Genomic DNA, 11,764 nt, shown 5'->3' on the forward strand with positions numbered 1-11,764 from the left:
GATAACAACAGAGAGTGAGATAATTGAGGTAATATGTACATGTAGGTAGAGTTATTAAAGTGACTATGCATAGATGATAACAACAGAGAGTGAGATAATTGAGGTAATATGTACATGTAGGTAGAGTTATTAAAGTGACTATGCATAGATGATAACAACAGAGAGTGAGATAATTGAGGTAATATGTACATGTAGGTAGAGTTATTAAAGTGACTATGCATAGATGATAACAACAGAGAGTGAGATAATTGAGGTAATATGTACATGTAGGTAGAGTTATTAAAGTGGCTATGCATAGATGATAACAACAGAGAGTAGCAGCGGAGTAAAAGAGGGGGCAATGTAAATAGTCTGGGTTGCTATTTGATTAGATGTATAGGACTATAGCATGTATATATGTATATGTATAGCACTACCCTCTGTAGTGCCTTGCGGTCGGTGGCCGAGCAGTTGCCATCCTTTCTCCTCACCACCTCCTCAAAACCCATTGGATGAGAAGGGCAGAGGTCCTTCCCCTCTGAACTTGCCGGCCCGACAAGAACAGTCCCAGTAAGCAAAATTACTTTGAAAAAATACGTATTTCCCATCCAAGGCCAAAAAACAGACATCAGTGTCAGTCTGTGCATACTGAGGTAGAGCCTACAGTGTCTCCTGAAATTGAATTTTATGAATGCCCATTCATTTTGTAGGCCCACCGTTTGTAAAACAGGCCGTTGCGTTGGCTTTATTAGTCACGATTCCTCTGCTATTTAAGCTCTGAATATCAGCTACCCAACTTTATCAGGAGGATTTATCCAGAGCCTATTTACAATGTGTTTACACAGTGGGAAATGCAGAAGTATTTTATTTTTGCATTTTAACTGGTGAAGTCAGTTAAGAACAAATTCTTATTTACAATGACAGCCTACCTCGGCCAAACCCTAACAATGCTGGGCCAATTGTGCCCTATGGGATTCCCAATCACAGCTGGTTGTGATACAGCAGGGAATCGAACAAGGGTCTGTAGTGACGCCTCTAGCACTGAGGTGCAGTGCCTTATACCGCTGCGCCACTCGGGAGCCACGATTTATGTTAGATCATTTTTTAAATGGAATGTTGAAGAGCGCCGCAGCGATGCGTATCTTCAACAGCACCCTGGAGAGGCGCACTCGGGAATGGAAAATATCAATATTTTGTGTCCCTGCCTTAAACAAAGTGGGCACTGCTTATCACAGGGCGGCATCGGGGCTCACCTAAAAGGCCCATATCCCACCGGTTGAGAGAAAGTCTCATTGTTTTTTAGCAGAATTATGTTAGGTTTCATGTGTTGTTGGAGGTGCGTTTTAGTCAGTTTACCTCAGAAAATGCCGCCCTCGTCAATCTGCCACCATATATACAGCTGCCCAATCCTGTTTAATGAGCGGGCCCTAACAAGGAGTACGCAATTGAGATTCTCCAATAGCCTCGACCCTTTGAGCAAAACTAATAAAGCCCTTGTATTTATTGTCCGTAAGATGGCGCTGCCGTCAGCATTCCACCGCCCAGAGGTCAGTGTAATAATATACGTGCTTGAACAAAGAGCTACATAACCAGACAGTCATGGGAAAAACTACAAGAGTCATTTTTGCATGAGAGAAAATGCTTTAATTAACGTTGACACATAATTCACAAACCCGTGTGAGACAGCACTAATATTAGCTTCATTAATACACTGTTACATGTTCTTGTTTAACTTTGTGAAAAGTAACGTTAACATTTCTCAGCGCGCCAACGGTTTGCACGGCCCTGAGCTATAATTATATATTTCTGTCCTCGATATCTGTTTTCTCCCATCGAAAAGGAAATGCGTTTTATGCCCATTCCCGAGGGGCTATGACAGCCCTTATACCCCGATTAGTCCCGCCCACGCCTGGTCTATCTCGTTCTCAGGCATTTGCATGTAAAAACATAAATCACAGAAAACTACATTCTGTCAAAATAAGGAATACAGCAACAGTTCGGGATTATAGTGAATGAGGAGTTTAGGGAAAACCGCGTGAATAAAACGATGGGAAAGGGTCTGGAATATGGGGAAATCTATGGAAAAGCTGCAGAGTTGACCAAGTTGAAGGAGAAAAGTTTGGGAAAACTTTAGCACTTCTTCGTGCATGGATGCGACTCGAGAAGACATGTAAGGTCAGAATGCAGGAGAGTTCTCTCTCTCTCACGTTGTTTAATTCACTGTCGTTGTAGTGTAATTCATTGTCGTTTTACTGTAAACGCTGGTTTCTTGTTTTGAGACTCTTAATTAGAGTAGAGAGAAAAAGACTGCAGCAAATGGTGGTTAAAAGTGTTGCCTATTGTACGAGCTCAATTGAAAAGGGGTGAAAGCCTAGCCACTGTAGAAGAAAAAGTGCTTTACCGCAATGAATTAACGAAAGGAGAGAACATAACAAAAATACACGCACAATGGCAGAAACGGAGACAGAGAAGGTGTATAGCAGGGTCTCTTTCAAAAAGTTTGAAAGTTGGAGCTCAAACAAAAGTCCCTGTGAAAATCAACAAAACAAATCAAAGGATTTGGAGAGCAGTAGCAGCGCCCTTCCCCCTCCATCTACGGCTGCGGCAGAGAAAGCGCAGCCCTCGGCTATGCGCAATGTTAGTGTGTCAAGGAAAGTTTCCAAAATCTCCGCTGCCAGCCTCGACACCGCAGAGCTAAAGAAAGCCTCTTCCACTCCTCTCTCCTCCATTTCTCCCTCTATTCGACAACTCACTGAAAAGTTCAGTAGCAATAATTCGGCTCGGAATCACGGAGCCCCGAGCCCTGGCAGTAACGTGGCCGGGAAGAGCACAACTTTAACCCGATTTAAAAGCAGAAGGGGAGAGAGATCCCCGTCTCGGAATTTATTCCACGAGGACAGTGGATATTTACAAGTTACTGACACGGTGTCAACAGAGTCTTCGACTGACACTAAAGTTCAGCAACAAACGTTTTATTCAGGCACAGACTCTGTCTCTGGGTCGGATTCGGATAGAAATCAACAATTGATTTATACTCGCAAATCTGCTCAAGGCAGCAGCGTTGGGTCTGGTAAAAGAGATTATTCCCAAATTGATCCGTCTATCTCTGATAACAATAACTGCAGTGAAACGTTGAACGCTGAGGATGATGTTTCTGTCAGTGGGGCGCCTGCCTGCAAGTCACACAGGAGCTATTTCACAAGTCACCATGGAGATTCTCCTGTTCACATTGATTTAACCAACTGGCCCAGTGTCACCAAGATCCGAGAGCTTTTTGGGGACAGGCACAGAAAGAAGCACCGGTCCACCTCTGATGCAGAGGATTTAAAGTCTGCTGACCACCTCGAGCTTTTCAGCAGCTCCAAAGAGAACTCTGTATCAGACAGAAGCGACAGGCAGTCTCCCAACAGCCCAACCCCGGAAGCCACTAGCCTCTCACTGTCAGACAGACACCGCAGCAGGGCTGCCTCCCTGGGCAGAGAGAGGAGACACCAGGGCATGGACTCAGCCTTTCACCCTGACCAGCACTACTCAGACAAGGCAGAGATTGAGCCAGCCAGCGCTAGTATTAGTAGAAGTGGTATGTTTCTTAGGGTGGCGCAGCCATCAAACACGCACAGACCCCACAGCCCCAGCAGTGGAGTAGAGGGGCCTGAGACCTGTCCATCTAGTCTGAACTCTGACCCTCCACCCTCTGTCCTAGCCACTGGCCCCACCTCCCCACCTCGGAGCAGCTCCAGGGGCCTCTCCTCCTCCTGTGTCTGCCCCTCTGTAGAGCAGCAGCGGAGCCAGGGGGCCGGGCAGCCCAGGGATAGTTTACATTCCTCACATAGCTTCTCCAGACCAGTGGCCCCCTCCTCTGATAGAGCCTCAGCCAGGGCAGCCATCACAGCCCGCTGGAGGTTCAGCTCAGGAGACGAAGAAGAGGAGTACCACCGAGCAGGAGGAAGGAGCGCTCCCTCGTTAGGTGTCAGTGGAAGTTACCTCTCCCGCGGTAAGAATGGTTGGTGGGGTGGAAAGGTCCCCGGAAGGTCTTCAGGCAGTGAAGAGGACAGCCCTGCATCACTAGGACCTAGCCGAGACACCATGCGACGCCGTTCACTGAGGAAGAAGAAGAAGAACAGCGAAGTTGCCATAGCAACGGAACGAGACAATGGTGAATCGGACGACAGCGACGACGAGCAGACAGGTATGATGGAACACCTAGAGAGACACCAACAGAACACCGCCGCCACTACAGAACAGGCTGGTAGCTCTCGGAACCGGCTCGGAGAACCCGAAGGCTCTAGAAACAATGCAGCGCAGAGGGGACGCAATTACACTCCTAACCAGATGGTGGCGCAGGAGAGCTACAGACGCCAATACACCTCAGGTGGGCCGGGGACATCATCTCCCTTGACCACGCCCCTCACAGGGGTATCACGGGTGTCAAAGGTCAACATCTCATCGTTTATTTCGAGTCCCGGTGGATCGCAGACCAGCAGTAGATACTGTAGCACAGAGACGCTGAAAGAAGACCAAGCTAGCTATGCTAACAGAATGGCTAACACTACTACTACTACCACCACCCCAGGCAGTGTGGTCGGTGCATCCTCCTCGATGCTCAGTAAGACCTACCACGGTAACTTTACCATGTACCGCTCCCCCAGCTTCGGACATGGGGATAACTTATCCCGCGCCCCTGTTAGAGTCTGCCCCCACCTTCTTCCCCCTGTCAACCCACCATCTCCAGCCACAGGGGACACTCGAGGGGTTACTAGGGAGGAGACTACAGTGTTCCAGCGGTTGATAAGTGGTGGCGTAGTCGGGGATAAGGACAGGAACAGGATGTCAATGTCAAACCCGGATATTGCTTCGGAAACAATGTCCCTCCTCAGCTTCCTGAAAAGTGACCTATCAGAGCTCAGAGTTCGGAAGACGGACAGGTCAGGGGTTACTGAGGGGTCATCTGCGGTGTACAGGATGGGGTCAAGAGGTCTCCACCCAGGACTCCGCCCTTCATTAAAGGACCTCACTGCAACTCTTCGACGCGCCAAATCCTTCACTTACTCTGATAAACCAGAAGGGATGCAACATTCAGATGGGTCCTCGGCCAAAAGAAGCTCTTCTGAGCAACGTCTGGATTTAGACGGAGAGCGTGATGGAGGGAGGAGGGTGGTGCCTGCCAGAGAGGTGGAGAGTGACGGAGGGGACTGCAGAGCAGGGGGTTATGGGGATGAGGAAGTTATGCCTACTCCGCTGCAGGACAGGTATGTACAGGAGGCCAGACAGGTGATCAGAGATATCTGCCAGATGAGCGCTCGCAAGGATGATGATAACGAGGATGATATGCTAGCGACAGATTCCACTGAGGATGACGGTTTCAAAAGGAAGCAAGTGGAGGAGCAGGAGACAAAAGAGAGGGAGGGGAGAGCTAGGGAGGCTGAGGTTGACATTGGTGCAGCCTCCATTTCAGGGGAACAAGAGAAGAGGGAGGGGGAATGTGAAAACAGAGAACGAGAGAAGTGCCTACTGAAGGGAGATTCTGAGGAGAACGTGTTTTATGACCGATTTGTTGATGAGCTATCGGGTCACGAGTCAAGCCTCACAGATGAGGGCATAGTCACAGAACCAGAGACTGGACCTGGTGACCCTGAGAGGTTATTTGTGGGGTCAAGTTTAGGATCATCTTTGGCCAGAGATGTGCTAGGTCAACCCCTGACTGTCTGGAAGCAGTCTGCTCTGCATGAGGAGAAATGGCCAGAGTTAAACGAGGGAATGCGAGAGGGATCGAGGTTATACGCAGGAGCGGGAGAGAAACGAGAGAACCTGGTCTCTGTTCCTGCTCTTGGGACTGAGACTGAGAGCATTGATGTAGTAACAGAGATGAGCAGCGTCAACAACAACAGTACTAGTGGGAGGACTAATGTATCCCAGAGTGCCTCAGCCCCAGGACTTGAGGCTCCTCCCACTCCGAGCGCTATCCGCCGCCGCCGTAAGTTTTCCTCAGCAGGGAACACTGGTTCTGACTCCAGCAACGGCAGCAACGGGGAGTCCAACGGGGATCCTACTGTTTACCGTTCGCTAAGCGACCCCATGCCTCAACGGCGCCACTCTGTGTCAGAAGAAGGGAATAACAGTTTCTCTGTGGATAGTAACCTGCTGGGGTCGCTCTCTCTCTCCTCCAAGGGGGCAGGAGGAGTCGGAGGAGGAAGTGTCCCAGAGTCGTCCTCTGCAGCTGATCTATCAGAGTGCACGGGCAGCGTGACCAGCGAGCTATCGGTGTGCAGTGATGGTGGTCTCCGTGACGATAGTCTCCGTGACGACTACAGCAACGTGATCCGGAGCATTGTTGCAGAGCCAGGAGCAATGGACCGATTGATGACAGATGACAAAAACAACGGGAAAGCCACGAAGAAGAAGTCCTTCTCGGACCCCAGTCGCCGTGGTGATGGCCACCTGCTTGACGAATCAGGGTTCAAAAGTCACCATCACCCCAACGAACCAATCAGTGAGCTGGATCAGCTTGGTCAGATCCCGCCCTCCAGTAGTGAGCCAATCCTGAGTGAGCAGAGAGATGAGCTGTGGGAGCTCGGAGACGAACGTGGACGTCCATTACGTAGTCGCCCTGTCAACAATGAAGGTGGCAAACTCCGCTCCCAATCAGAACGGGAGCTGCACTCCTGTCTCTATGGTGATGACACAGATGGAGGGGGAGGTGGGCAGATATTGAACTTTGACCCCGAACTTGCGGAGGCTCTATCTCCCAAAATAGGCCGGCGGGCCTCCAGGAAACGCCCCAACCGAGTCGCACAAACAGCATCGGAGGAGCTGGACCACTCGGAACCAGGTCCAGAAGACCACGGTCCAGAGGAGAGCCAGGATCAAGACCAGACTGAGCTCAACCTCCCACTGCCCCCGCCCCCCCCCAAAGCCAGGTCCAAGCACGTCCGCCACGCCAGCGAACCTGCCACCTTCGTCCCCATCTCCCCACCTCCACAGCCCCCGCCTGCCTTGCTACCCGCCTCTGAACCCTCCATCCTGGGTCAGCCCACTGGTGTGGAGGCCCCCTCCCTGGAGGATGTGACCAAGCGGTATATTCTGGCTCTGAATGCTCCTGGGTGCGAGGGGGAGCTGTCTGGGCCTGGGTCTGGAGGAACGGTGCCTGTACCAGACGGGTCCAACTCCAGCCCTGCTACTCCCACTGGTGCCAGAGAACCCAGACTGCAGAGGAAGAGCAGTGAGGAGCTGACCACACCAGCCCCACAGAGAGCCAAACCCAGAGTGGTGAGTAACATTGCCACGGTGTGTGTGTGTGTCTAAGTGGTCCAAAGTTGTGTTTTCATGTTGCAGGAGAGGCTGAATGTTTGCTGTTGTCATGGATAAAATCCTCTGGGAAATCAACACAGCTAGATGGAGTTATGCGTTCTGACGTGTATTTCATACGAGGCTGCTAATGATGTGTTGAAGGAGAAGCACCTTACAAAGCATGATTCTGTTGTGTGTGTGTGTGTGTGTGTGTGTGTGTGTGTGTGTGTGTGTGTGTGTGTGTGTGTGTGTGTGTACTCAGTAGAATGTTATAACGATGGAGTTTTTGGAGCAAATATGGAGCTCCATATCATTCTCTATAGCTCTTGGGGAGAGAAACTGCTCGGAATATGGCTCTGGGATAAAGATTCTAGCTCCGCTCACAATTTGTTTCTGTTCACTGCGTCTTGAGTGCTATTTGGTGTACACACACACACACACACACACACACACACACACACACACACACACACACACACACACACACACACACACACACACACACACACACACACACACACACACACACACACACACACACACACACACACACACAACAAGCCTCTAATGCCATAGCCATACTCTCTGATGGTTATTTTTAGAGTGTATTTGTTAGCAGGAACATCAAACCAACTTACACAAACATTGTTAGAACAGTTGTTAAACAAGCATTGGACTGGGCACATTAGCTTCTGGACTAGTGCCTGCTGCTAATAGGACTGGGCACATTAGCTTCTGGACTAGTGCCTGCTGCTAATAGGACTGGGCACATTAGCTTCTGGACTAGTGCCTGCTGCTAATAGGACTGGGCACATTAGCTTATGGACTAGTGCCTGCTGCTAATAGGACTGGGCACATTTGCTTTTGGACTAGCGCCTGCTGCTAATACTCTGGGCACATTAGCTTCTGGACTAGTGCCTGCTGCTAATACTCTGGGCACATTAGCTTCTGCACTAGCGCCTGCTGCTAATACTCTGGGCACATTAGCTTCTGGACTAGCGCCTGCTGCTAATAGGACTGGGCACATTAGCTTCTGGACTAGCGCCTGCTGCTAATATTCTGGGCAATGCTTTGCTGTGCTTCAATTACCTTATGCTTATGAGTGTATGTGACTGTGGGCACTGATAACCTAATGACTGTAGTACAGTCAAACAGTCAACCCCTGCTGCCTTTAGTTAGTCCTTATCCCCGGCAGCCTTTAGTTAGTCCTTATCCCCGGCTGCCTTTAGTTAGACCTTATCCCCTGCTGCCTTTAGTTAGTCCTTATCCCCGGCTGCCTTTAGTTAGTCCTTATCCCCTGCTGCCTTTAGTTAGTCCTTATCCCCTGCTGCCTTTAGTTAGTCCTTATCCCCTGCTGCCTTTAGTTAGTCCTTATCCCCTGCTGCCTTTAGTTAGTCCTTATCCCCGGCTGCCTTTAGTTAGTCCTTATCCCCTGCTGCCTTTAGTTAGTCCTTATCCCTGCCTTTAGTTAGTCCTGCCTTTAGTTAGTCCTTATCCCCTGCTGCCTTTAGTTAGTCCTTATCCCCTGCTGCCTTTAGTTAGTCCTTATCCCCTGCTGCCTTTAGTTAGTCCTTATCCCCGGCTGCCTTTAGTTAGTCCTTATCCCCGGCTGCCTTTAGTTAGTCCTTATCCCCTGCTGCCTTTAGTTAGTCCTTATCCCCGGCTGCCTTTAGTTAGTCCTTATCCCCGGCTGCCTTTAGTTAGTCCTTATACCCGGCTGCCTTTAGTTAGTCCTTATCCCCGGCTGCCTTTAGTTAGTCCTTAACCCCTGCTGCCTTTAGTGTGTGTGTGTTATTGTCGTTCGGTATCACTCAAGAAAAAATTGTTTTCTCTACAGACACACACATTGTGGTTTAGATCTTCTCTGGAACCTCTCTCACACACACACTTTTCCTGTGACTATAAAAACTGTTTTATCTATCTTACATAACTCTCTTATATTACCTTACTTCTTTGTTACAAGCACTGTTGGCTTGTCTTGAAGAAGTTGTGAGGGGGATGTTGTCCGTCAACCCCCCCTTCTGCTTTTTGGAGAACCGTTACTGATGTGTTTGATAATAGCCAACGGCCGGTGTGTTGGCCTGGGAGATGTCTGAGCAGTGTCTCTGTCTGTTACTTCCATGTAAGCTCATGCTCTGATTTAGTAGGAGAGGAGAGACATAAAGAGGATTGACGCTTTCAATTGATCCCAAATTGAAATGGGCTGTAGACAAGTGTAGTCCTATGCAAGGAGATGTGTGTGTCTAAGAGCAAGGGAGCCTTTTTCCTTTTCTGGAAACTGAAGAACAACTCACTGCCCTATAGTGCACGAGTGCTGGGAATTGCCGAGGACCTCACAAAATGATATTATCACCATACTTAGGTGCTGATAGGATGTGTATTGTGATTCTCATGATTCTATATGTATTGCAATACTTTGATATTTATTTAGTTTATTTTTGGGGGATTTAATGTTCCAAACATGCTCATACATAATATTGTGATATGTAACCGTAGTGATCCCCCCATCACTAGCAGTCGGCACTACACCTGCCCCCCCCTCTCTTTCTCCCCCTCCCTTCTCTCTCTTTCTCCCCCTCCCTTCTCTCTCTTTCTTCCTTTCTCCCCTGCCCCTCTCTTTTTCTCTTTCTCCCCTGCCCCTCTCTTTCTCTCTTTCTTTCTTTCTCTCTCTTCTATAGTCTCTCTCTCACCCTCTCGCTCTCTTTCTCTCTGAGCATTGCTGTGAAATGAGGTCATCTCCTTCAGGCTTCATGAGACGAGATTTAGCCAGATATCAGGTACAGGAACACAGAGAACGAGGGAGAGGAGGTCGGGAGATGGGGAGACAGGTGAAAGGATTTGGGAAGGCAGAGGGAGAGAGAGGGAACCATTGAAGAACAAACACCAATGTAAATACAACCCATATTTGTTTATTTTCCCTTTTGTACCTTAACTATTTACACATCGTTACAACACTGTATATAGACATAATATGACATTTAAAATGTATTTTCTTCTTTTGAAACTTCTGTGAGTGTAATGTATACTGTTAATTTGTATTGTTTATTTCACTTTAATTTCATTATCTACTTCACTTCCTTTGACAATGTTAACATATCTTTCCCATGCCAAGAATCAGAATTGAATTGAGAGCGCAGGTGACAGCATTCCCTCCCCCATATGCCCCCTTAGACACAGTTATGACAACATAACCAACAAAAACGGGTCACAACTCCTGCAGCTCTGTCGCTGGGTACGTACATAGTCAACGGTAGGCTTCGAGGGGACTCCTTTGGTAGGTACACCAATACGTCATCTCTTGGCAGTAGTTCTGTAGACTACTTTATCACTGACATCAGCCCAGTGTCTCTTACAGCGTTCGGTCAGTCCACTGACACCGCTATCAGATCTCATCAAAACCACAGTCTACTTTAACAGAGCAATACTCAGTCATGAGGCATCAAAGCCAAAGGAACTGTATAATATTAAGAAATGCTAAAATGGCGACATATGGATTAACCCCTTCTCCAATCTTTTTCACCCTATAACAAAAGAACAAACAGCAAAAACATATACATGATCAAATACACATCTTAGAGTCAACTATTAAAGACTATCGGACCCCACTGGATTCTCCAATTACATTGTATGAACTACAGGACAAAATAAAAACCCTCCAACCCAAAAAGGCCTGGGGTGTTGATGGTTTCCTAAATGAAATGATAAAATATACAGACCACAAATTACAAATGGCTATACTTTAACTTTTTAACATCATCCTCAGCTCTGGCATCTTCCCCAGTATTTGGAACCAAGGCCTGATCACCTCAATCAAGACAGATTTGACCCCAATAACTACCGGGGGGATATGTGTCAACAGCAACCTTGGGGAAATCCTCTGCATTAACAGCAGACTCATACATTTCCTAAGTGAAAACAATGTACTGTGCAAATGTCAAAATGGCTTTTTACCAAATTGCCGTACGACAGACCACATGTTCACCCTGCATACCCTAATTGATAAACAAACAAACCAAAACAAAGGCAAAGTTTTGTTATGCTTAAGTTGATTTCAAAAAAGCTTTCGACTCAATTTGGCCTGAGGGTCTGCTATACAATTTGGCCTGAGGGTCTGCTATACAATTTGGCCTGAGGGTCTGCTATACAATTTGGCCTGAGGGTCTGCTATACAATTTGGCCTAAGGGTCTGCTATACAATTTGGCCTGAGGGTCTGCTATACAATTTGATGGAAAGTGGTGTTGGGGGGGGGGGGGAACATACGACATTATGATATCCATGTAAACAAACAAGTGTGCGGATAGAATTGTCAAAAACACATTTTTTCCCACAGGGCCGGGGGGTGAGACAGGGATGCAGCTTAAGCCCCACCCCCATCATATATATCAACAAATTGTCGAGGGCACTAGAACAGTCTGCAGCACCCGGCCTTTCTCTACTAGAATCTGAAGTTAAATGTCTGTTTGCTGCTGATCTGGTGCTTCTGTCACCAACCAAGGA

The 11,764-nt window shown here is 48.1% G+C and overlaps 1 protein-coding gene across 1 annotated transcript in view; it reads left to right on the forward strand.

Moving 5' to 3' along the window:
- The first annotated feature begins 1,916 nt into the window (after nt 1–1,916).
- The window catches only part of LOC123992536 (rho guanine nucleotide exchange factor 17), a 125,734-nt gene continuing 115,886 nt past the window's right edge, over nt 1,917–11,764 (forward strand). The window contains exon 1 of the mRNA XM_046293740.1: nt 1,917–7,245. Coding sequence (XP_046149696.1) covers nt 2,428–7,245 — 4,818 coding nt within the window. The 5' untranslated portion in view covers nt 1,917–2,427. The remainder of the gene's footprint in view (nt 7,246–11,764) is intronic.

The sequence above is a fragment of the Oncorhynchus gorbuscha genome, linkage group LG13 (genome assembly GCF_021184085.1).
Source record: "Oncorhynchus gorbuscha isolate QuinsamMale2020 ecotype Even-year linkage group LG13, OgorEven_v1.0, whole genome shotgun sequence".
NCBI lineage: Eukaryota > Metazoa > Chordata > Actinopteri > Salmoniformes > Salmonidae > Oncorhynchus > Oncorhynchus gorbuscha.